The 27,904-nt window shown below is 34.4% G+C and overlaps 1 protein-coding gene across 2 annotated transcripts in view; it reads right to left on the bottom strand.

The window, feature by feature from the left end:
• Positions 1-530: 530 nt before the first annotated feature.
• Positions 531-27,904, bottom strand: part of Ate1 (arginyltransferase 1) — a 169,158-nt gene continuing 141,784 nt past the window's right edge. The window contains exons 11-14 of one of the 2 annotated variants that reach the window (XM_090375480.1): positions 26,545-26,644; positions 19,860-19,922; positions 13,756-13,876; positions 531-886 (exon numbers count right to left, since the gene is read on the bottom strand). In XM_090375480.1, the coding sequence (XP_090231606.1) occupies positions 699-886; positions 13,756-13,876; positions 19,860-19,922; positions 26,545-26,644 (472 nt within the window). In that variant the 3' untranslated portion in view covers positions 531-698. The remainder of the gene's footprint in view (positions 887-13,755; positions 13,877-19,859; positions 19,923-26,544; positions 26,645-27,904) is intronic. The other variant, XM_090375488.1, reaches the window with a different exon arrangement.

Here is a 27,904-nt window from a genome sequence, read left to right as displayed (position 1 = left end):
CTTTTAAATATTAATTTTTTTCTTCTGGATTGCCTGTCCAATATTGGAATGAAATTACTTCAAAAATCAAATCAGAATTAAAAAAAAAAAAAACTCATTACAATTGTTTTTTGATGTGATACTCTCTCTTGCATTTCTATATCAATGTATTCAATTTCATTAACGTCTAGATCTCATTTCCAAGAATTTTGGCTTTTATAAGCCAAAATTGAACAACAGTGGCCAACAGGTGCAATCTCCCTTTCTGATTTTAAAATCTATTTTCATGCTGCTACCTATTTAAAAACTGTGTTTACAATTAATAAAAGCATAGATAACAGATTAAAGCATTCATTGGAATATTTGTAATGTATTTTTAAACAACCTTGAAAAATGGGTGTGTACACACACTATGTACTTACTCTGGAAAGATTTAATCACTTGATATCATTTGTAATTTTTTGATCAATTTATTTTATTCAAACTTCAACAATGTTTAAAATATACTCATAATCTTGAAATAATTACATATCACATAGTATTTTCTGCAGTTCGTTTCAACAATACATGCTACAGCTGTTCTTTCAAAATCATTGCATTAACATTACAAATCTTTTGGACAGAATTTTCACACTTCTCTCATAACAAAGACTAGAGAACATTTCTTAGTACTTCTCTCATATCCATAATCTGCAGCAATTCTCACTCTGAAAAATGGTTCAACTCCTATAAAGTAGCATTTCAGTATAACACTTTCTACCAACAAGAGATGCATATTCTCTAACTTCTTCTTCATCATCACTGTCTTTACCATGTGGATTACGAAGCTGGTAAATGTCATAAGGATTGGCCTGTCTTCGATAAAGAGTCATGACTTCACTCAGATAAACTTTGCCATCAGTATCATCTATAAAATTAAAATATTATAAATCATATCATTCTACTAAAATAAATCCTGGTATAAGTGTTTTTTTCTTTTCTTTTTTGTACAATCTAAGTAGGTACTCTTCTTACTCTCAAAACTATTCTGTTTAATTTAGCATTTGGATCACATGGGCATTATGAAACCTAAAGGGCAGTTTCTGATTAAAAGAAAATTTACATATTCAAGAATTAATTAAAACAGGCTATAAAATAAAGTTTGTTTGGGCAATTCAGCTATGCTGATTTTGAAAACATCTTCGTTTATTTTATGTCAAATTAGGAATTTTTACAAGCTGTGAAGAAAGAAAATGGTAATATAAATAAAATTATTATATTATTACCATAAAAGCCCATATTGTGTCAAGCATCATAGTTAAAGCTCTATATAACAACCCCCCAGGGGAATGAAAAAAACAGTTATGGCGGAAGGATGTTATATCTATTCATAAAATCAGCAACAAAACAAGTAAAGGCTTGAACGTTTAATGTCATTCTACTAATACAATAAGTATAATCTTATCTATAATATATACTACAGTATTAAACAAAAAAAATTGACTAAATTTTGCATTGATTGTAGAGTGCAATAAGGTTACAATTAAATTGTAATTTTCACTGCACAGGCCACATATCTATCAGGAACTAATAAGAGAACTGTTTCATACTTTAAAATAATCAGTCAAAACATGCTGTTTCAAATGGTAGAGCATGTTTTAAAAGAGAATTAGGAAGGTGTGCAATAGCAGTTATTTCACAGTTAGGCTTCACTTTAAAAAATCAACTTACAAGTTTTAATCTTTGATGAGCATCTTTCACTGAAACTTCTTGTTCAACCACGGCAAGTTCCTCATTTTTCACTACAAACTTCAGAAGATTCCATTACATCTGCGATGAGTTTCTCTTCATTCTTGCATATCCTGAAACATTCAATGTCTACATCCACTTCTGCGTAATCTTTTCTCTAAGTTTAGGTGATGATACACATGCTCAAATATTCTTCCCTATTATCAGACTGTTCTTTGCAACTAACAGAGGAAGAAGCATGCGAAACTTCTCACATTGAACCATTCAAGGCATCCAGCATGTTTGAAGCAGTTGATTCATTAACTTCTTTCATTAACTTCATCCCACGAAAATCCACATCCTGCAGGCAATGTGGTTGCCTGTAGGATGCATTGAATTTTGGTTTCCAGACAACACAATTTTGTTTAATACATAGCATTCAGTAGTTTTTCTTAAAACATTGATCAAGTGACTGAAAAAGTGACGTCATATTTGGTGGTAGCTACTCAACAGTGATTGCATGTAGGTTGTTTACTTGACACTGAGGGGGTAGTTATCCACAAATAGCAAAATTTTTCTCGCTCACCCTGCGATGTAAGTCTCTGATCTATTCTTCGTGATGTCATCCATGCCTTTTTGATTTTCTCAATACATAATCAGTAATGTCTTCAAATGTTTAAAACATTGAGGCGTCTGGGCTTTCCCAATGATTAAAAGAGGAGGCTTCTCTGTGCCAGACAAGTTTGCTGCTAGGAGAAGGGTAATCCGTTGTTTGGCCTTTTCTGCGACTATATTTCTCGCCTTTAAATGTGTTATATTTGGTAGCAATTTAAAAAAGAGTCCACTTTCATCAGCACTGAATTGGTCATTGTGGTTATATGTCGTCAATTTTCCTTCCATTCCTTTGTAGTGTTAATGTCCACAGCTGCACTTTTGCCACACTTTTTAAAAGACGGGCACCACGACGAGTCTTAAATTTCTGGAATCCATATGAACTTTTAAATTCTTCAATATCCATTCAATGCGCAAATGATTCAGCCTTAGCTTTTAAAAGATTACCATCTATGGGAACATTTTTTGCACACATTATCATTAGCCATTCCAAAAGTACCCTTACAAGATCAAGATACTTTGCTTGAATCCTACCCAGTGCAGCAGATTTCTCTAAAATTTCAATCTTTTTCCAATCTTTCAGAATAGTGAACAGAGTACTCTTAAGAATGCCGAACTGTTTTGCAATGTTAGTCTTACAATCCACACCATTTTATTTGCAATTGGTAAAGCTATCTGCTTTCTTGGCACCATACCAATTAACATACACTAACTAATAAAATGAACTTCTAGCCGATGTTCATTTCATTGCCACACTGCAAGAAAAGAGTAGGAAATCTTTACAAATGATTTCTCATGGTCAGGCTTCAAGCTTGTCGACTGCAAAAATTCATATTAAATGGCAGAAATTTAGGGTCATTATAGCGAAATCCTTTTATTTTAATAGGACATTATAATGTGTTGCGACATTAAAAAGAGGATCGCTATAAAGAGTGGCTGTACATAGAAATATACTCTTAGCAACAATAGGAACCTGATTAATGATCTAACACTGGCACTGTGAAGTCATATTGTGATATGTGACGTCTGAAGAGGGCTTCAACATATATGAAGTGCTTGCTTATAGCATGCAACCTTACTTGATTATAAAGTAAAACCTAGTTAGTTGAAGGGACCAAAATATGTTAGTTTTGATTTAAATAGGTTCAAAGTAAATGAAATAAATTTTCAGTCTTTATACTCTGGGATGACCACATAAGGCCAGAGTACAAGTACAAGAACATCACCATATTTAGTAGTTATGTGGATTTGAACTATGATTATTCATGTACCCGTGTTTCACCACTCAGCTATGGCAGTTTAAAGTATCTGTAAAAGTCCAGAACATGTCTATTTTAATTAACCAAAGAAATTTTTATAATTCCTACTTAATAACCTTTTGGCTTTGTTGTAGTAGCTATTTGTGGTTAATGCACTAAATTAAAGAGGGTGCTGACTCTCTTTAAAAATTACAGCTGTGAATTACAAGCTCCGAAAAAGCGATGTGTTTGCCTTTTTATTTACCTAATTGTTATTTTATATTGTACTTTATACGTAGTCTTATAGTTACGCTGGTTTTTTAATTTAGATAGTTTTTGTAGATTACTACTTAATATACGTAAAACCATTATTTCGTTCAAATCTTGCAGCCATTGTTTTTGTATAGAGTAGTAGGGAATTCAAATTCTATTAGATAGCGTAGTATTGAAAATTAATTATTATTGATCTTATTATTTTAAAATATCATGCCCCAGACTAAAGCAGCAAAGCAACGGCATAAAGTGGCAGGAGTGCTGTGACTCAGGGGAGAACTGAGGGGGGGGGATTCTCCAACGCATAACAGCCTAAAAAAATGTTCAACTTCTGAAATGTTTGCCGAACTCTCTGGAACAGAATACGATCTAACCAAGGAGGATGTCTTTGTGTGTGCCAGGTGCAGAGAATGTCTAGAAATTAGGCATCAACTCAGCATTCTACTGGGCATCTATGAGAGCTTGAGGTGTAGAGTAGATGCCCTCGAAGAAATTAATGAGTAGCCCGTCAAGCTCTCAGCTGCCCAACTCAATGCCAGAGCTCACTCCTGGGCATCAGGCAACACAGCCGCAGTCTCCAAGGCAGAATGCGCTGGTCCCAAAGGAACTAGTTATTGTTGGTGACTCTATTGTCAGGGAGACAGGGAATATATTGTGTAAAAAGGATTGTTGTTATTTGGTTTTTAAGAGCATTAGCAACTAAGGCCATATTGCTCCAGGGATATGCGGTGGTCATTCCCTGACCTTTTCAGATCCTCCGTATTTGTGTAAAAAGGATAGATGGAACAGGACCAGGGTATGTCTGCCAGGGGCAAAAGTTGATGACGTTGTAAAGCATATATCATTTTTTAAGGGCACAAAAGGTGATATTGATGTACATGATGGCACCAATGACATTAAGAGTAGGAAATCTGCAGATTTACTTAACAAGTACAGGTCAATGTTGCAAAAAAGTCATGAGTTAGGGTTAAATTTGAAAGTGTCTTCAATTCTGCCCAGACACGATAGGAGGGAGTACACGATGAGAGCCTTGTCAATCAATTTGGCCCTGGAGGGAATGTGCAAGGCTCACGGGGTAGAATTTTTTTCAGCGTGGTCTGTGCTTGTTAACAGGAGAGACTGCTTCTATAGGGATGGGATACACTTAAATAGAAAGGGTGCAAGAATATTTGCTGATGCTATCGAGGCAGTGTTAGGTGGGTTGGAAAACTGCTAGCTTGGGGGGGATTCACAGACTAAAAGGTTAAAAGTAGCCGCAGGCAGAGGTGAAGGTGATTCTTGCACAACTTCTATTAGAATAAGTAGCGACCTGGAGCGAGGGGTACTGGGGTTTCAAGCAGTCATTGTGAAACAGGTGGGTATATGGGATGTGTCAGGGAGAATAGGTGCATGTATACCAATGCTAGAAGTATAGTAAATAAATTTGAAGTGTTGGTCAAGACATCAAAGGCGGATATTGTTGGGATATCAGAGACGTGGTGTCACACTGATATTAGGAATGCAGAATTGGAATTTGGGGAGTACAATGTGTACAGACAGGATAGGAAGGGAGGAGGTGTCATGCTGTTAATTAAGAAAAACAAAATCAAAAGAAGTGCATCCAGTTGATATAGATGAACAGTGCACTGTTGAGTCAGTTTGGTGTGACATAAGCACTGCGAAAGCAAAAATAAGAGTAGCAGTGTGTTATAGGCCTAATGAGTACAATGAACAATTGCACAGAGAAATAGTGGGCTAGTAAATCAGAATGTCTTATAATGGGGGATTTTAACTTCCCAGCTATTGACTGGAACTTGTGGGTTCCACTAGGTGGCAGTGATCACAGTGTACTGATGTGGGATTTACTTAAAGATATAATTACCATCAGGAGTAAAGGAAAGGGTTTTTGCTTCCGTAAAGGTGAATATAGTGGTCTCAGACAGTTTTTAAATTCTGTACAGTGGGATCAGCTGACGATGTTACCAACAGTAAATTCTAAGTGGGAAGAATTCAAGGAATTAATTGTAGAAGCTACTAAAAGTTTCGTACCTATTAAGAAATATTGTTCAAGGTTTAGGCCTAAATGGTTATCAAATGAACTAATGAGACTCGTGACAGAGAAGAAAAATGCATGGGATGCATATAAATTATCAAGCAACTCAGAAGCCAAGGTAGATACAAGCTAGTCTGTAATCAAGTCACAAAAGAGGTTAGGCAGGCGAAGGCAGATTACGAGAAATCTTTGGCAAAGGATGCTAAGAAAAACAGCAAGGATTTCTTTACTTATATAAACTCTAAAAGGAAGGGGATGAATCGGATTGGTCCACTTGACATTGATGGTTTGACTGTTGATGATCCTGCTCAGATAGCAAACAAACTGAATGAGTATTTTGCATCTACATTCACACATGAGGAGTTAAGGTTTGAAAATGGCAGAAGGTTATCAAATTGTAGCAGGGTGCTTAATGATTTTGTAATAACTGAGGGCAAAGTGGAGGAGAAATTGTTGAAGTTCAACATAAGAAAGGCACCTGGGGTGGATGCAATCTATCCAGTTATATTAAAGGAGGTGGCAAAACAACTAAGCAAACCCTTAGCCGTAATTATGAGAGCATCCTTGGACTCAGGGGAGGTCCCCATGGACTGGAGATGTGCAAATGTATCCCCAATTCACAAAGGGGGGATCGCAGGGTGACACGAGTAATTACAGACCGGTTAGTTTAACTTCTGTTCCGGGTAAAATAAAGGAGTCACTGGTTAAAGATGCATTGCAGGATCATCTAGACAAGACTGCAGGATTAATTCAGACCCAGCATGGGTTTGTTAAGGAAAAGTCTTGTCTGACAAATTTGATAAGATATTATGATGTAGTTACATAGGAACTGGATGCAAAAAATAATTTTGATATCATATATTTGGATTTCCGGAAAGCTTTTGACACTGTTGCGCATGGAAGACTATTGTACAAATTGCAGCAGAATGGTATTAAGAGTAAGTTGCTACAATGGATAAAAAGATGGTTGAGTGGGAGAAGACAGAGGGTGGTAATCAATGGGTGCTGCTCTTCGTGGACTGTTATTAGTGGAGTCCCACAGGGTTCGGGGTTGGGTCCACTGTTGTTGATGAAGGTATATCAGGCTTAGTGTCGAAGGTTGCAGATGATACAAAGGTTGGCAGGGTTGTTAATGGCAGTGTGCTACTGCAACAGGATCTAGAAAATTTGGGCAGATGGGCTAAGAAGTGGCAACTGAAGTTTAACCTTGACAAATGCAAAGTACTGCATATGGGTAGAAGTAACCCCAGAAAAATGTACCAACTGTGGTACTACACTTAAGGTGGTAGAAAATGAAAAAGACCTGGGAGTAATTGTGCAGTCAGATATGACGTTTTCTTAGCAATGCAGACAGGCTGCCTGGGCAGGTCATGGGTCTTGTCAATGATATATAGGAATTTTGCTAGCAAGTAAAAGGAGATGATTGTCCCTCTGTATAAGGCATTGGTCATGCCATGCCTTGAGTACTGCATACAGGTCTGGAGGCCTCATTTTAGGAAGGATGTAGATTTGCTTGTGCGTGTTCAGAGAAGGGCAACAAGATTGGTGAAGGGAATGAAGGGATCCCCTTACCAAGAGAGGCTTAAGCTCTGCAAATTGCAGTGGCTGGAGACTAGGCACCTGCATGGTGATCTGATTGAGGTGTATAAGGCCTTGAATGGGTTGAGCACACTGAATTCTGATGGGATCCTTCCACTTGTTCAGATTACAAACCTAAGGGGGCATAAATTCAAATTATGAAAAGACAGATGTAGAATAGATGCGCGGAAATTTCCCTTTAGCCAGCAGCTGGTTAATTGCTGGAACAAATTTCCATCTGTTGTTGTGGAAGTTGATACCTTAAATAAATTTAAGGAGGAACTGGACAGGCATTTGGAGGGAATGGTGTAATTTTTTTTATTTTTTTTTTTGGCTGATGCTGCATAAGCTCATACACTTGCTTTCTTGCATCACATGCCACTACTACTATTAGTCAATGCATTATTTGACATAACAGTTATGCCCTGGAGAAATTTAATAAATTTTTCACATAATAATGTGGCAAAAACAAAATTTGCAAATGTTATGCTGTTTATTATACATAACTGTACATCACTACAAAAGGTGAGTGAGTGAGCAAGCACAACCATGTTTTAACATATTATTTGCTGTTTAATACTTGTCATCCAAGCAAAATGTGGTGACATTTCTCTTTTCTGTGTTATTGCTTTCTGTTAAGGTTTGTAACAAAGCCTGCTCTTACTAATTACACTATGTGAGGTGGCAACCAGTTTGTTCTCTTTAGAACAGCTGAGTAGTCGAGAGAAAATGCCCCGTGTTTAATTTTAACTGAAACTGTTGATTACAGTCGTTAAAGTTTACTTTGGCTATATGGAATTAAATCTGTTCTTTATCTGTTTTTAATTGTTATTTCTTATGCATGAATAAGTTGTTACTTGCAGAAAAGATTAATCACAGAACCTACTTGAAAGGAAAATATTATGTGACTATATATTAAAATAAATAATGCAAAAAAAAAACAAAACTGATTTTCAGGACATCAGAGCTGTTCAATATCATTGTTGATTAAATTTTTATAAAATCACAAAACTAATTGCAAATATAAAAGCACTTTCCAGACCTATTATCACTTCACTCCCGGGCAGAAGATATCAAAATAGTTAACACAGCTTCTCTCCTGTATAGTACCAGAGATCGTTAAAAAACAGCCAAGACTTAAGAATGTGGAAGTCAACAATGACGATATCTTGGTATCATTTGACGTGGCTTCCATGTTTACCACCATACCCCTAGAAGCCAAAACATGTCTCGTTGAAGCAATAGACAGCCACATCCATCTAGGATATCCGAGACCTCAGAAATATTAGATCTTTCAACAGGAAAACCTTATTTCTCATTCAACGGATTCTATATGCAGATTTCTGGGAAATGCCTTTTCTCTACTCAATGCAGAAGTATTTGTGTTGAAATTAGAAGAATTCCTGGAAAATCATCCTAAAAAAACCCAAAATTATAGAGCAGGTATGTTGATATAATAGCAATGTGGAGCCACAGAACAAAAAATCTACAAAAATTCTTTAAAGCTCTTAACAACCAAAACAAAACCAAATCAAAATGGAAATAGAAAACGATATCAGTTTCTTTCCTAAACACCCTGTTCACCAGAAAACTTCCATAAGGGCTACTTATGGAAGTTTACAGGAAGCCTACAGACACTGGGATCATCTTAAACTACAAATCCTGCCATCCCTTCTTAACAAAAATTGGTGTTCTCGAGTGCTTCATTCTCAGAGCTTGTAACAAAGAACTACAAACAATAACCATGCTTGTCTTGAAGAACAGATTTTCTCTGCATGTTATTAACAGAGTACCAGAAGCCATCTCCAAGACCTTCACACAACCCAGCAGAGACAGAAGAACCACCATATGCATACCTTACATAACAACAGAAGCTAAAAAATTTGGTATCGCACCTTTTTAAAGAGTTCAGCCTCCATCACGCATATCTTAGAACAACAGTCAAATAACCTATACAACCCTAGAGGTCCTAGCAATAAAACAGACTGTAGGTGTGGGGGAACATACATAAGGAGAATCATATAGTAGACTCATCTGCAGAATCAAAGAACACACAAAAAAAAAAAAAAAAAAAGATGTACAATATTGAAGAATCCAGAAGTCTGATACAGCCCTATATTCATTCCAATGAGGTGACACATGGGATTTCAATAACACTAAAATCCACTCTACAGACAACCAATACAAAGGAAGAAAATTTAAAGAAGCCTTCTTCATAAAAATGTTCGGAGCCACGGCAATTAACAGAAAACAAGCAGTCTAATTCAACACACACTACTTCCACCTTTTCAACAAGAAAATAGAAGAAATGAAAAACCAGGAAACAGTCCAGATATCTGGAAGAGCAGCCCACATACAACCCCCTCCGAACCAGCCTGCACCCCAACCACTGATGATCGGAGTATGAGAGCCAAGGTCAAGCCCAGGCTTCCACTACACAAGAACCACTGGTTCCAGGATGGAAAACTTGGCATTCTATTGGCTAATAGACTTAATCCCTCACTTATAAATTAACTGTTGGCAGTACCCCTTGCCTGTGTGCACATCAGGTTCCTGGCAGCATCAGCAAGTAGGAGTCTGTCAGCAGGTAAGAATTTAATTGTTATGCATTTTTGTATTTATTTAATTTAATATCTGTTTTCTGTTGTAATTCAACCATAATATTTTAGACTTAAAATTCACAATTACTAATTATTGTAATATAATTCAAACTTGTAACCCTTTCTATTTTTTACCCCTATTAGCATGGTCTGATGGGTATCGGTAAGATGCCTGGGCGATTAGCTTAATAAATTAATTTCACGCGGTATATGAGTGGTTAACAAATATAGTAAGTAAGTTTAATGGAAAACAACCACATAATGTCTTTCGCTAATTAGATATGATAGAATTCTCTTAGCTGTTAGGTATCTTTGTGATGAAGTACTACTGTGATGGAGCTTGGAGGGGAACAGGATTCTGTGTGTTATCAGATACTGAGTCTAAAACACTTATGGATCCAATATCTTTTTATTTTAGAAGATTTAGGAGAAGTCCAGTTGGCTTGCCTCCTTAAAATCCATTCATGCACACCTCATTGGTAAGCCCTATTACATCACTTTGGTGGCAACGAATGTGTAGAGTGGTTTTCAAGATGTCTGGTCAGCATGAAGAGGAAAAGACCAAATGCTTCAGCACTTATTAAATATGACAACATGATGAAACAAATGGCCCTCCCTCCCCAGTGGCTTTCACTCTCCCTCTTACGGCAGAGGGTGTAAAGAATCTCTGGGTACAACCAGGCTGCCATTCATGGAAACTGAACTTGGCTTGTTACAATGTAGGATCGATCATCCTTGAAGATAGGATATTAGGACTGGAAAAGGAATTAGACAATATGAATTGGAATATCATCAATTGAATTCAAAAGTACTCAGGATTTCTAAAGAGGTACAATGATATATGCATCAACATTGAGCAATGATGATAAAAAGGTTGAAAAAATGTACACCGAAATAGAGACTTCTGGATGAACAGAAAACTCACTACACCATCTTTATGGGGAGAATTCAATGCTAAAGTTGGAAAGAGACAAAACAGCACAGAAATGGAAACTATATGAAATTTTGGAATTGGTCAAAGAAATTAAAGACTTGCAGAATCTCAAGGAATGCATTATTGAACACTTTTTCAAGAAAAGGTTGAACAGAAAGTGGATATGGAAGAGCCCAAATGGATTAACAACTAACGAAATCGACTTCATCCTCACTAACAGAAGATATATATTGTGAACGATGTTACCATCCTCAACAGGGTAAGTGTTGGAAGTGATCACAGAATGGTAAGATGAACACTTGATATAGATGTAAGGAAAAAACTGACTTGAGAAATAATACAAAGGTCTTTGAGATAACAGAAGAGGATAAAAAACAGTATGTACTGGAACTTAGAAACAAGTTTGAGCTTCTGCAGACCTTTCATTACCAAGATATCGACAAGGAATACAACTTTCTGAAAGTGATAAAACCCAAGAAACCTATAGGTAAAAAGAAATCCAAAGGAAAAAAATTAGTCAAACACTTGTCATGATGAACCGAAGATGACAAATGAAGAGCAAGATAAATACTGACAAGGCCAAAGTTATGCAAAGCTATTAGAAAAAGACTCAGAGGACATAAGATTTAACACAAGAAAAATGGAACAAGCATTAAGGGAAAACAAAGGACTTAAAGCAGCAGTCATGAGCAGTAATACAGAAGGACAACTGATACTGAATCTGAATAGTGATGGTGTTTTTATAAATAGCAGAGAAGGCATAATTCAAATAGCAAGACTACTATAAAATATTATATAAGGTGCAAGGGAATGATGCCAGCAGTGGGAAGATGGTTCACAAATTAGTAATGCATACAACATACCTGATATCCTTCCTGATGAAGTAGAACATGCATTGAAGAAAATTGAGAATCAGAATGCCCCAGGTGAAGATGAAGTTACTGTAGAGTTTTAAAATTAGGAGGAAGAGACATGACTCAGAAACTGGCAAGACTCTTCACAAAATACATTAGGAAAGGCATGATGCCTAAGGAGAGTAGTGAAATAATGCAATCATAATTTTGCTGCATAAGAAAGGAGATAAATTGGAAATTATAGACCAATTAGTTTGTTGTACCACATCTACAAATTGTTCAAAAGGGTCATTACTAACAGATTAGAAAGAATACATGATGAGAATCAACTGAAAGAGGAAGCTGGCTTTAGGAGAGGATTCTCAACTATGGATCACCTTCATATGATATCACAGCTAATGGAGAAAGGCAAATGAATATAAAATGCCATTATGCCTAGCATTTGTGGATTATGAAAAGGCATTTGACTCCATACAGCCAGCATAAGGCAATGTTTCAAGCACTGAAAGACAAGGCATAAACATCCCATATATATGATTTTGAAGAAAATATATGAGAACACTACCTCTTTTACTAGACTAGACAAAGTCTCTCTCTCTCTCTCTCTCTCTCTCTCTCTCTCTCTCAAACTACATTAACTGCCCATGCTGCCTTTTTTGCTCTATTACACTCAGTTCCTTTTTCATTCACCTTTTGCTATATGTGCAAGTGCAGCTTCAATGATAAGCAGTTTAAAGTTACTGCATAATTTTCCATGTATTTGCTCTCTTCCTGCTATCTATTCATTTGATAGAGGTAGCATCCCAACACTGCCATAGATGCCCCCCCATCTCTCCCACCGTGCAGTATGATCAATGTCTTTAAATTTATGATGGGCATCATGGTGAGATACAATATTCCTTACATTTTGAGAGAACAGTTCTAAAATGGTTTTTGTAGGATGGCTGCTAGATAGTCCACCAGACAATCTATTGATAACTCTGTAGGAGACATCTAGACTACCTAATAGATAATCTCAATGCCTTTACTCTACTACAAAAAATTCTCAATGTGCCTATCTCTCAGGTTTTTTAAAATTTTGTTATAGTATACTTTTTTACAAGGAAAAATAAAATCTCTTCTGTATGAAATCACAGTCATCTCCTTATAGTAATTTATCATTTTAAAATAGGTAAATACTTAGAAACATAATGGTGTAAGTCACTTATATAAACATTGCTGACCAAAAAATTGAATATTAACAATAACTGTCAAGCTCATGTAAATTTTTAATTTTTTTTTAATCTCCAGGTGTCTCACAATTCATTAAATTAAATTAAATTTTTTGTTTTTTATGAATGCAAACACAAAACACCTTGTTCTCTCAAAAATCAGAATAGACTGACACCACTATGAATCTCAACCCTCCAATTGGCAAGTTCGAGTTGTAGTCTTTCCAATATTCGTGCAACTGTATTGTTCTGTGATGCACAGCATTTTCCAGACCAATAGCATTTAGCCATATCCAAGGGTTATGGCTAAATGCCATGAATCATTAAGACACAAACAACTGAAGCAGTGGAATGAGTTGCAGACTTTCCTGTATGTGCCATAGCATGTCTAATGACCACTAAAACATTGCCACCATGTGGTACAATTTATCAGAAATATGCATTCAAGTCTTGATACTCAAACACCAAACACTATATTTATTGGCATTAACAAAATTCTTTGTGTTAAGATTTAATAACAAATGATTATATTATTTGGTATAGTTACTTTTAGTCACAGAAATATTGAGTACAGTACAGAAGTATTAAAAACAACATGAAAAGAATTTTTTTATAACTTAGTATACCATTTCTTATCAATTCTTTAATTTTAATTCAGGATATCACAACTGAAAATATACACAGTGTGAAGGAAACGAGAGAGAGAGAGAGAGAGAGAGAGAGAGAGAGAGATATACCTTTGCTGTTATCATCTTCAAGGCGAGAATATTTTGAAGTATCTAGTTTTGGACGACATTTTTCTATAGGGTGCCATGTATAGGTCTCTGGACACAAAAGTAAAGAAGGAAAATACTGTCCCTATAACAATAATAAAGTGTTAGACCTCAGACTAAGTGATTGAATTATCTTGGAATTCAAGCTACGTTTAACTTTTAAATTCTGAAGAATTTATATAATAGAACATAGCTACAAAGTAGCTTTACAACTTAAATTTTCATTTTAAAGTAAAACAAATGTGGCCATATAGAGAAATAAGTCAAGTTTGTAAATGCTCAAGATGAGCTGTGGAAATCCATTTTTCAATGAAATTCACTTTCCTCCCACACTTAATGGACACAATAAGAGTTACTTGGGTAGAGCAATAATAGCCACATCTTTCAGTTCAACAATGGGTGTGATAATGATAAGTGATAAACTCCATCTTTCATGAAACTTCTCAAATATTCATCTCTTAATTCATCTACTACAATTAATCCAGAAGCTTGAGAATTAACCACCTGTAATTTGTAGGGTTTTAGTTACAACTATCAACTCTGCACTTTCCAAAGTTGGTCATGAATTTTTATTCTTTGAACTTTGGACATATGCTTGCTTCACTCATTTTGCTGTTTTCACTGCTCACAATAGCCCTGCCAGTTTTCTAACTATGCATCATATAACACCCACTTTGCACAATATTTCAGTGCCATTTGTACATAGAGGATCTCCTAGGATTTCTGTTGCAGTGTGCACAAAGCCTTTCCTGCTTGTGATAATGACTGAACTTTTTTTAAACAAAATCACGCATCGTTTTCTCTACAGTAGTGCTCCTGGTGGACATCAAAACTACTACAAATTAATGAAAAACAAACTGTTTCTTTTCATTGTTATTTTATTTTTTTCCATGTGAAAGATAGTCATTACAAATGACTGAAATTGAATAGGTGTTTGTAATTACTCTATTTTAAGTTTGAAGGTATTGTGGGTGGGGGAGAACTACTTACTTTGCGTTACCTGATGCCAACAATTTTTTGGCAAGGTATCTTCTAATACACTCTTTGCATATCCACATGATATGCATACAGTTTGTCCAATTTTTTAATATTATATATACAGTGGAACTTCTCTATTACGAACTTCTATTTAACGAATTTCTCTATATTACGAATTTTTTCGTGCAAAACATTGCACCTTGAAACGAAATTACATGTAAAATTAACCTCATATAACGAAGTGTTAGTCTCTCTCTATAACGAATTTTTAAAAAAATTAGTAAAAGCATTTTTGAAGATTTTCAAGCATTTACTGCTAAACAGCGGCTCAAATATACTGCCTCCTTCCCTCCGAAATTTCACATTAGCATCTGGAATTAAATAATCATCCTTTTAGTGAACACTTGTGGCTGTTGACGCCCGTAGGAGGGTCTTTGTTTCATTTTTGTTACAGTTATTAAACCAAATGGGTTTTCTTAAAAGTGGTCATAAACTTTACAATAAATAGGGTAGATTTGTAAATTGATGTTGGCTCAGGGGAAAGCGAAATTCGCTGCGGTAAACCTTTAGCATGTTGTGGCAGCAATACATAGAATGCTACCATAGTCAGTTTTTAGTAATGCCTACTGAGTGACATTCGCTTCTCACCTCAACTGTACCACGTGACCTTCATGTCAATGAAGTGGGGAAACCCATGTTTAGTCTCTAGAGCAAAGTTTCCGGCATCCCCCTCTCCCCATACTTCTCATTCAACCCATGCACGGTACTAAGTACTATAGGTTTTGATACCTTTCGTGTTTGGGGTTTTCATAAAAAAAAAAAAAAAAAAAATCAAAAAGTCATTATATGATATGTCCGTTCTCGTCTAACTGGACCCCCAGTAGATGGTTTTAATGAATTTTTTTTTTTTTTTCGTTCGTCATCAATTACATAGGCTATATGCTTTTGTTTTTTTTTCCTGAAAAGTAACATACAGCATACGTTAATCATAAATTTTCTTTCGCGTATATATGAATGAAAGCAGAATAAAAAAAATTCACAAAGTCGTATATTTCTTCAAAGTGAGTGATACTGTTGAATTGGCAAGTGAACGTCATTGAGGTACCTGTACTAACAATTCACTATATGGCCAGTGCAGCATGTATCGGCAAGAGCTGCAGTCCAGTAATTTTTACAATTGCGAAAACAATGTCGAAGAGAAAATGTTTAAGTATTAATGATAAAGCAAAGATTGTTATGATATTGACTAGGGTTTTAAGAAAAAAGATGTTGCGGAGAAATATGGCATATCTGCAAGCAGTTTATCTACGATTAAAAAAAAATCGAGAATCAATTTTAAATGCAATTGAAGGAGGAGCGGAAAAGAAGCGAATTAAGTTGTGTATATACGAAGATGTTGATAAAGCTGTTCTAAAATGGGTGCAAATGATACGTGAAAAGAATATCCCAATATCGGGCCTAATAATTAAGCAACAAGCTCTGAAATATGCACAGTCCCTTGGACATACAGAATTTAATGCGAGCACTGGGTGGCTAGATAAATTTAAGAAGCGCCGCAGAATTGTGGAAAAGGTTATTTGTGGAGAAAATGTTAATGTAAGCGAAGAAGATTGCAACAGTTGGAGGAACAATACCTTAAAGAAGATTTTGGAAGAATATGAGCATAAGGATGTTTCTAATGCTGAAGAAATGGGTTTATTCTTTAAATGTTTACCGAATAGAACACTTGCTTTTAAGGATGATAAATGTTTTGGTGGAAAACAAAGCAAAGAAAGAATCACTGTGCTAGTTCGAGCAAATATGACAGGAAGTGAAAAATTAAGACTTTTAGTCGTCGGAATATCAAAAAACCCAAGATGTTTTAGAGGCACAAAAGCCTTGGAAGTTGACTACACATTTAATAAAAAAGCATGGATGACAAGTGATATTTTTGAAGAATGCATATTAAAACTAGACAAGCGTATAACAAAAGAAAAAAAGGAAAATAGTGTTGGTAATTGACAACTGTCCGGCACATCCTGCTGATATTTCTGCCAAACTTAAAAGTGCGAAGTTGTTTTTACCACTAAACGTAACATCAAAACTCCAGCCAATGGACCAAGGCATTATTAAAAATTTTAAATTTCATTATCGAAAGAGAATAATAATGAAGATTGTCAATGCGTTATCAGAAAATAGAAACTTGGAGGTTACAATTAACCTTAGAGATTGCATCTCTGAACTGGCAAAAGTTTGGATAAACGATGTCACTGAATACACTATTCAAAATTGTTTTTTGAAAGTGGGATTTGCATTGAATACAGAAGTCTAACGACTGGACGAACAAGATGAACTGCCCCTTTCACAACTGAAAAAGTTTTGGACATTATTAGAATCGTCTGGAAACATTGAAAATGAAATAACAATGGATAGTTATGTTTATATAGATCACAGCAGAACATCCAAATGAAGATTAAATACTGCTGAACAGTGTTAGACGCGATCATGATCACGAAGAAATTAACGATGACGCTGAAGAGACGCATCAGAACAACTCGTAGAAAGCCAACTCGCGAAGAAACGATTAACGCTTTTAAAATGGTTCGTATGGGTCTACAGTTTTGTGAAAATGTTCCTGATAATGTTTTTAATGCTCTGAACAAATGTGAGGTTTTCTTTGAGAATCAGACAATTTTTTTTAATTGTACTGTGCAAACATAATTTAAATCGGTATGTTTTTGAAATAAAATACATTAAAAATAAATGTAGATTTGTTTTCATTTTCTAATTAGATAAGTTTCTAATAAAAAAGATATATTCTCTGTATGACGAAATTTCTCTATAACGAATTTTTTCGCCAGATTTATTAAATTCATTATAGGGAAGTTCGACTGTTTATTTATTTATTTATATATATATAAATAAAAGTGGAGAGTATAAAGGAAGGTACATAGTGTCAATATGCTAATGGAACTGAAATTGTAATTACAGAGAACAAAGAATAGAAAGATGATAATAATTGAAAATGAAATGAAAGATGATTTGATTATTTCCTTAACTTTCCAATTTCTTACACACTGGGTCACTATCTTACACCATAAATATTTCAGAACAGATTTACGTTATACTTTTATTATCTGGCCTCTGCAGTACAGACCTTCTCTACAATCATATACCTGCTCAGCCTCAGTAAGTTATCCTACTTCTTAATCTCTGTATTCTGCCTCGGTCAGGTCAGTAACGAAATATACGTAAGCCATATGACTTAAATTTAAATTTTAATCCTTAGCTTCAATACTGAATTTCTACAAGTACCACGTGCTGCATATATTTCATGTCAGAAACAGAGGCTGCACTTCTTGCCGTTTTTTCCTTTGATTTTGGCAGTTGTCCCCAGAAGAAGGTGCTGAAATCACAGGACAGAAAGCATCAAGTACTTCTAATTACTTATTATCATCTTTCTATTCTTTGTTCTCCGTAATTACAATTTCAGTTCCGTTAGCACTTTGACACTATCTACGTACCTTTATACTCTCCACTTATATATTCATTATGGTCGTTGGATTCTTTCTGCTGAAATTTAGCAGCGTCCCTGGTCCATAAACCAATAATTAATTAATATATTATACTGTTAAATTCTTATAAAAAATTATAATTTTTATTCTCTCTATAAATTTAATTCTCTCTCTCTCTCTATATATATATATATATATATATATATATATATATATAAAAAATGTGTGGCTTGTAACAAAGCATTAGACATATGATAACTTTTGTTATTTTCCTTTTTCTGCTTATTTTGCTTCTTAACAGTTTAATATTCTGATTATATATATACTTAATAGCACCTAATACCCTCATTTATGCTTTTTAAAAATTTAATATTTAAATCTAATTGTCATTAGACATAATTCCAATATATAGAGAGAGAGAGAATCAGCTCTAACAGGCAGAAAATTCAGTAGGGGTACCACAAGGCACCCATGACTCAATCAGATCTCCTCTCAAGTGCCTTGTTACATAATTGGGAATTTTTATTTACACCATAGAAAGGGCTTTCTTTTCATCTTCAAAATTTTATTGGTTGCTTCTTAGTTAACCATTTACTGGGCATGTGAAAAATATAACATTAGTAGACATACAGTGGACTTCTTCCCATTGTTATTCTTGGAATAAAGACAATAAATAATTCAAAATATTGTTCATTTTTTATGATGGCATCTTAAATTTCATTATTTTATGAGCACACTTGTGAAATTTTTTATTTTGTTAGAATGTATATTTTTAATAAATATTTTAAAATAAACTCACTCTTGAGCTTCACACATGTGCTTTTTCATAACATATTTTTTAACGTATACATATGGGCATTATCTTCACTGTCAATGAAACTTGAAAGAAACCAATATCAAAAAAAAAAAAAAAAAACCGTGCCTCGCATTTCCTGGTACTTTTCTGGGCATAAACAACCTCTGACACTAGTAAGTATTTCCATTCACTTACTTCAGATCAAATGGTTAAAATAGTGCCCATCTTTTATTAGCATTATTAAAGGCATGTGATGCAAGAAAGCAAGCTTATACAGCATCAGCCAAAAAAAAAAAAGAAAAAACAACCTAATTTTGCCTATCCACTCACTCCAAATGTTTGTCTAGTTCTGCCTTAAATCTATTTAAGCTATCAACTTCTTACAATGACAGATGGAAGTTTGTTCCAGCAATCAACCATCTGCTGGCTGAAGGCAAACTTCTGCACATCTATTCTACACCTGTCTTTCTTCAATTTGAATTTATGCCCTCTCAGGCGATTATTCTGAGCAAGAGGAAGAATCCCATCAGCATTGAGCATGCTCAAACCATTCAAGGCCTTAATGGATCAAAAGACACTGCTAATTTTAAATTCTTGCTTTGGTGCACTTGACAATTATATGCAAGAATTGGCTTCGTGAAGCCTAACAAAAACTTTCCTTTTATTATTTTTTATGACAAAAGAATTAATGATAGATATCAAAAGTCAAACCAATAAAGAAGGAATACTAACATTCACATTGATGGCACTTTAACAGATATTTTTATTTTCAAATTGAAGTCACTTTGTTGGATATTTACCACCAATGTGCCCAGTAGAGCAATGGTTCTCAACTGGTGTACTGCAAAACTATTCCAAGTGTGCTGCAAGATAAATTAAAAGGATAAATTTTAAAATTTGTAATAAAAAATAACAAAAATGCACTCCTATGCACTATCACCTGTTTGTCAGGAATTAGTGCCAACCCGGTATAATAGAGAAGTTATCATATGGAGATGGAGTTTGTCTTCTGTGCATGGTCCCAATACCAGTCTGGGGAATTCCCACTGGAATACCCATTTCGTGGGACGGTTATGATTTGTTTATAACCTCCTTCTGCTGTCACCTTGCATTTTCCCTAATGCCTCAGCATTTCTAATCTCAAGGGATCAGCGATTACAGCAGGAACTGAGTAGAGACAGTGGCACACATGATGGGAACACCCAAACTAAGTCTACGTAGCCCAATGCTGCCTCCATATAATTATTACAGTGAGCATTACCTTCTCTGTGGTGCCAGCTGTCTGAGAGAGCTATTTAAGCAAATTATTCCCATTGGTGGCTAGTCCATGTAAGAGGAATAAAAAATTCTCAGGCGGTTGTGCTCAGTGATTTGCAGAGATATAATCAATGTTTTGAATACATTCGTATAATTACATAAAGCATTTTAGCCATTTATTTTTTATTGCTTAATTTAATTGTTACTTTCTCATGTTTACGTAGCCACCCTAAAAGTAAAGTGGAAAATTTCATCAGAAGACTTGAAGGAGAATACTGCAACAAAGATTATATTAGGAGGCCCAGAAGTGATAAAAGCCAGCTTAATTTGAGCAGGAACATGCAACTGAAGAGGCACAAAGTTATCCAAAAGTACATGGACGGTTATTTAAGTTTCAGATTTTTTTCACATGAAGAGATTTGTCAGGAATTAGTGTCCTCTATTTTTGAAAAAGCTCAAATTGCTTCTTATCAAGTAGCAGAAATCATTGTATTGCAAAAGAAACTGCACACATTAGCCGAGTCCCTTATTTTGTCAACTTGTCATTTGCTTGTCAGAACATTGTTTGGTACTGAGCTGAAAGAGAAATTGCTAAAATAGCCATATCGGATGATACTATTCAAAGAATAATAATTGGGATGGCTTTTAACATCGAGGAACAAGTATCTACAAGGCTAAAAAATCAGATTTTTGCATTACAAGTGGACAAGTCTACTGATATTAGTGGCAAAGCACAACTACTTGCTTTTGTTCATTTTATTCATGGAACTGAAATTATAACCAAATTCTTATGTTGCAAAGAGCTAAAAGAATGCAGAAGTAATGCCATTTTTGATACTTTGACTGGCTACTTAGAAAAATTAGAACTTTCATGGAAGTCATGTGGGTGTCTGTACTAATGGTGCTTCATCAATGACTGGGTCTATCAGAAATTTTATTTCATTTGTAGAGAAAGAAAACCCAAATGCAATGTTTACTCATTGCTTTCTGCACAGAGAGGAAATTGTTTGAAGAACACTAATCAATGAGTTGAAATCAATTATATCAGGCTGTTAATGGTCAATTACATTGAATCAAGACCACTAAGAGCCTGTCTCTTAAATCAGCTTTGTAGTGGATGCTAAGCATGAATATTTAATTTTGTATACAGAAGTAAGATGGCTATCAAGAGGAAAGGTATTGTTTCACATTTATGAACTAAAAGATGAAATGAAAGTTTTATTTCAATCAGAAGAAAAGATCAATTTTTACAAATACCTAAATAATGAGCTATGGTGTGCGAGGCTAGCTATCTAGCAGAAATATTCATCCATTTGAACAGCTTTAATACAAGAATACAGGTATAACATCATGACACAAGTACAGTATGAAAGGATGCAATGATAACATCTTTACTTCTGCAGACAAACTACTAGGATTTAAGAAAAATAACTGTTGATTTGGCTGAACAGAGCAAGAAATGGAAAACTTGATGTTTCGATTAATACTTGACATCAATAAAAAGGATATCACTGCTCTCATAACTAACCATTTAGAAGCATTGGAAAACAACATTGAAAAATACTTTCCATTGAATACTTCCCATACTCTCCATATATAGAGTTTTCTGACTGGGTACGAACCCTTTTATGTCTGTTTCATCTGGATTAGGGCTCACAATGACTGAAAAAGAACAATTAACATCAATTTAATGTAATCGAAGTCTTAAAATGAAACATGCTGAAGTCCCCCTAGATGTATTCCAGATTTCAATCAAGGACGAGTATCTTGAAATTTAAAATCGTGCCATCAGAATTTTTTTGTTTGCCGTTTTTCACTACTTGTTGAGAGTTCGGATTCTCAACATTACCAAACATTAAACTGAATAAAAGGGAAAAACTGATGTGCATTGAAGACAATGTGAGTAAGTTTTATCTGAAATATACCCTAACATACGGAAATTTTTCAAAAGCATCATGCTTAGGTGTCCCATTAAAATATTTCAATGGAAACTTCTAATTTTGTAAAAACTTTATGTAAAATCTTTGGCTTGAGCTTTATTAAAATAGATTGGTTCTTCCTTTATTGAATATATAGTTTTTTTTTTTTTTTTTTTTTTTGTTTTTTTTAGTTATAACCACCACATAATTATATTTGACAATATATATGACAATTAGCATCAATTTTTCACATTATTTTTCAAGCATGCCATGAGCCCAAAACGATTGATAACCACTGTGATAGAGGAATAATTTAAATGTATGAGTAGCATTAGTAGTAGCAAATGATACAAGAAAGCAAGCTTATAAAGCATCAGTCAAAAAAAACTTTCCATATCACATCACATGTGACTAGAAAAGTAAGGAAGCAATGCCAGCAGTTTTTACTTGAAGAGAAAATACAAATCCTGAAGGCTGTAACTTCCAGCATGAAAAAGGTAAATGTGGCAAAAAAATCCGTTCTTATACTTTCTATGTTATCTTCATTCCTGAAAATTTTGCCATAACTGTTGGATTTTCATTTTCCAAAAATGTATATCATTACCTTAATTGAATGAAGATGAGGCACGACTGGAGTTCACATTCCTAACAACAACAGTTTATTTATAAACTGAGAAAGGTGAAAAAGAGCCTCAATAAACATGACTGGTTTGTTTAGTATATTTGAGTATTAGTTTTTTTAACTCGGGAAAATGATTCAAATCATTATGTTGACAATTCTTGTATGGCACACATAAATGGATTGAGTAAACTAAATGCTGATAGCATCCTTATTCTTCTCAGACAACACAAATTTAAATACTTTGGATGGATGGAATTTACTCTGGTGTAATATTCTTCTAACACTTAATGTTATTAGTGGAGTCCCTCAAGGTTCAGGGCTGGACTCCTTACTGCTTCCAATAATTATTAAGGCAGATCAAACTTATTTTCTAATTTTGCAGGAATTAAGGCATACTACTGCAACAAGACTTGGAAAGATTGGCTGAAAAATGGCAATTGAGGTTTACCATTGATAACATATGGGCAGCAATAATCCCAGAATAACATACCAATTGGGTAGTACCAAACTAAAGGTGGTGGAGAACTAAAGAGACCTAGGAGTAACTGTACAGTCTGACATGAAGTTCTCTAGTCAATGTCAACAGGCTGCTAGGCTAGCTCATAAGGTTTTATCAATGATATGCAGGAATTTTGCCAGCAGGGACAAGGAACACTGCCTTATGCAATTATCTCATTGCATAAGACAGTGTTCAGGGTGCATCCTAAATATCATATACAAGTCTGGAAGCCTAATTTTAAGAAGGATGAGGATCTGTTGGAATAGGTGCAGAGAACACAAGAGCAGTCAAGGACATAAAAGGGTACTCTTACCATAAAAGAATTCAGTTCTACAAATTGCAGTGCTTGGAAACTAGGCACCTGAGGAAAATGTTTAAGGCTTTAAACGGATTGGGTAAACTAAATACTGATAGCATTCTTACTCTTTATCAAACAACAAAAATTTAAAAAGGATGATTGTAGGAACGATATGCAAAAATCTGCTTTCAGAAAGTGACTGATTAGTTATTAGAACAAACTGCCATCTAGTGTTGTAGAAGTGGGAATAAATTCAAAGAAGAATTAGACAAATTATTAGAGGGGATAAAAAAATGCAATGAGTTTACTTCCTTGTATCATTTGCCCTATTAATAATAACTGAGGATAATTTTGTCATCATACTAAATATCTTAGAGGGGACCTGACTGAGGTTTTTAAAGCTTTGAGAGGAGTAAATAAAATGAACAAAAGCAGCATTTTCACTGTTATAAAAAATTCCAGAGCTAGGGATCTTAAATTCAAATTACAGGAGAAGAGGTTTAAACTAGATTGTATGAAGTTTACTTTTAGGCAGTAAGCTGTTGATTACTGGAACAAGCTGCCTCCACAGGTAGTTGAGGCAGGCAGTTTGAAGAAATTCAAAGGTCAACTGGATAGTTCCCTATGTGAGGAGTAATGAACATAATTTGTATATTCTTATCTACTTCTTATTTTTTAGGCCTGTGGCATCCTTACAGCTAATACTAAATATTAATGAGCTGCAATATGCCATCTAACTGATATGCCTTGACTACACATTATTGCAACAATAATTTACCTTATATTTTAGGATGCTTGTGTGGAAAAACTGTTTTGTACTGATCCCATAACTTGCCATTTGATAAGCTAGTTAATAAGGAGTGATAACGAGTATTGCAGGTTAACTGACGATGAAATCTTCATTGAGTTAATGTTATTGAATCCATTTAATGGGCTAACATTCCAATCTGAGCTAGTACAAAATGGCAGGAATCCCACCTTTCAGTATCTGACCTTCACACTTGACTATAACACACCTAGTATGTATAATTTAAAAACTAAATGTGTTTGCATTTAGTGTTCAGATGACCCTGTATTTTTTTTCAGGATGGTGGCAGGAGATAAGTAATGTAAATAGACAAACAAGTTAGTGCAAAGCTTCATTTTAATGTGTAAATCACTGAAGTAGGTGAACATCACAGAAGCAGTGATGAAAATAGTTAAATTCTTATGTCCAGAAAAAAACTGGCCAGTAGTTATAAAGGTTAAAAACTGGCAATGGACAGTTTGCAATTGGCAACTTATTTTGAAGTGGAGTAAGGCAAACTGATGCTTAGTGTTCATTTTATTCAGATAAGGTACTGAACATGTTGGTTGGACAATGTTCTCTGAATGAAATTTCTCATTTATCTATATCAATCTGAAGTCATATAGCTTTGAAGAAAAGTGTGAAAGTACAGGAGTTGAAACCAGAAATATAACAAAAATAAATACAGTAATATCAATTAAAATTTTGATTAATTCCATATATAAACATGCTCTTAAGTCTATGTATAAATTAATGAGAATATGCATTTTTTTTTTTTTTTTTTTTTTTTAATAGAACAGACAGTCGTTCAAAGACACAGATCATAAGATGCAAGGTTTGATCACAACATACTGTACGATTGGGCCCTACTTTTAAAATTAACAGAAGAATATAAACATGCTCTTAAGTCTATATATAAATTAATGAGAATATGCATTTTTTTTTTTTTTTCTTTTTTAATAGAACAGACAGTCGTTCAAAGACAGATCATAAGATGCAAGGTTTGATCACAACATACAGTACGATTGGGCCCTACTTTTAAAATTAACAGAACAAGAATCTGACAGTTATGGCAGAAAGTTAACATACTATAACTAAGACCTGTCTATCTCCTAATTTCATCATCTTAGCAGCCAGAGTATTTAATTTCAATAAGATGGTATAACCTCACACTCATCTAGAGTTTGTAGATGTGTAGGAAGTGGAATTTAAGAGTTGCCTTAGTACTACACTACAAATAAGCACAGCCCTGCTTATATGTAATGCTACAGTACCACTTTCCCAGATGGCCATTTCAGTGTTATTTGGTATTTCAATGGAAAACCAAGCCCTCCTCTCAGTGCAACAAATGACAACCCAGTGATGGGTTGGTATTTCTTGCACTGAGACTGTGCAACAAATACCAACTATGTATGTGGCTGAAAGATGAAAAATTGAAAGCAGCTATCTTATCTTGTGAGTGAAGTCCTCATTTGACTGCCAAGGTGTTTAATTGATCAGATATCAAATAGCAATAATATAAAGTCTAGAAATAATATAAAGTCTACGAAATTTGAAATTATGTAGTCGCTTCCTGCAGAGTAGTGCCCATCCTGAGTGAATATTTAGTTTTGTTTTCTCGTTGTTACTATGTGAAAACAATATATCTTTAAAAACAACTGAGGTAAGACTGTAGGTAGTTTTTGAATTAGTGGGAGATGAAAAAACAAGTAACATGAAACCTTAGTAGGCAGCACCACATTATAAATTCAAACGAGTACAATTATATTTCTCTTTTCAGAGATGTGCTGCTTTATTTGTAGTGTGGCACCGAGGCAACAAATTGAGAGATCAATGTCTTTGAAAGGACTTTTGTGCTTTTATGTTCAGTACATTATTTTCCTCAAAATACTTCATAAGTTTAATGTACAAACTTAGACTATTAACATCTACCATTTTAGTGTAAGAGTATTAAAATATAATTTAAACTAAAGAAAATTTAAGGGAATCCAAACCATGGCTGTTTAGTTTACTTAATTAAATAACCTAAAATTAATTTTTAATATTCTTACAAAGAGACAGCATTTATATGCATATAATAACATCAATTACATACAATCTTACCTTATACCTCATTTTTGGGCAAGAATGAATATAGAAACCCATGTAATAATACTGTAATTCAGGAAGAGATTTTTGAAGTTCTCTCACAAAGGCAATTTCTCTGAAAAATTGCTTTCATTTAATATATTAAAAATTGAAATTATATATTAAAATGTTCAAATATATATAATTTATTTTTTTAATATAATATTATACAATATTAATTTTTAGCTGCACATTAAAAATTTACTATAAGAAGTTTGCAAAAATTAACAATAACAAAGTACAGTGGATTCCAGTTATTTGTGCTACCAGTTAATTGGGGCAGCCATTTATTTGGGGCAAATCTTAAAAAACAGAACCCAATTGAGAAAATGGCCAGGGTTTACTTCGCTTAATTGGAACAACATGCCGTTTAATCAGGGCAGGAGACTGCAGCACTGGAGATTATCCTACAATTGTCTCCAACTGTACCATGTGGTTCGGTCGGATTTCTGGAGGTCAAAACCATAAAACAATAAAAACAATTAGCAGTCACCTGTTTGTTGGGCTTTTCTGTTAATGCAATCTATCATAAACAGGTAGTAAACTCGATCTTATTAAATTTGCGATAATACCGACAGCTGGAATTCTGTGGGTTATTATGGTGAAATGTGTTCACACTTCCATGAAATCTTCAATCATATAAAAAAATTAATTTTCATGATATTTTCTTCATTCCTATTTTTAAAGCTTTGTAACTTGTTACTCTGTTCTCACTTGCACATACCATGTTACTTGCAATTTGTATGTGCTGTGTTCTTTGTTATTGATTGCTTATCTTTTTACTGTTTTAAATTTTAATCCCCACCCACAAATGTCAGTGAACAGAAATGTCAACTAGTTAGTATGTACACATTACAGTACGTATTAATTATTCCGATTATCACGTATATTCTTCCGATTTTCACGTATCATTTAATTTTTTAATTGGTAAGGTAATAAAGGGTAAATGTGTGCTTAATATATCTTTACTTTTATAGCCTGTGGATAATATTCCTCCTATTCTTGCTATTAGAATCGCTATTTAATAGAATTAAAATTCAATTCACAATTTAAAATTCAATTCACAATTTAAAATTCGATCACAATGACCGGTGCTTACTACACATTGTATAGTGAATGGTACTTTACTATGGTGACTCCATCGTAACGTGATCTGATGGTACAGTGAACCAGTTGTAAAGTGGGGTCCATTATATTTTTAACTTTTTTTACATGAAACTTCGAATAATTGGGGCAGCCACTTAATCGGGAATAGACTGTAATTGTTGATTATAGTTCAAAACAGAAAAAAGGAATACAGTACGAAGACAGTCAAATTAAAGTATTCAGTGTTCTC

Source organism: Mastigoproctus giganteus, chromosome 1, assembly GCF_048544385.1.
Source record: "Mastigoproctus giganteus isolate SK-2022 chromosome 1, ASM4854438v1, whole genome shotgun sequence".
NCBI lineage: Eukaryota > Metazoa > Arthropoda > Arachnida > Uropygi > Thelyphonidae > Mastigoproctus > Mastigoproctus giganteus.
This window is presented reverse-complemented; position numbering and strand designations above follow the sequence as displayed.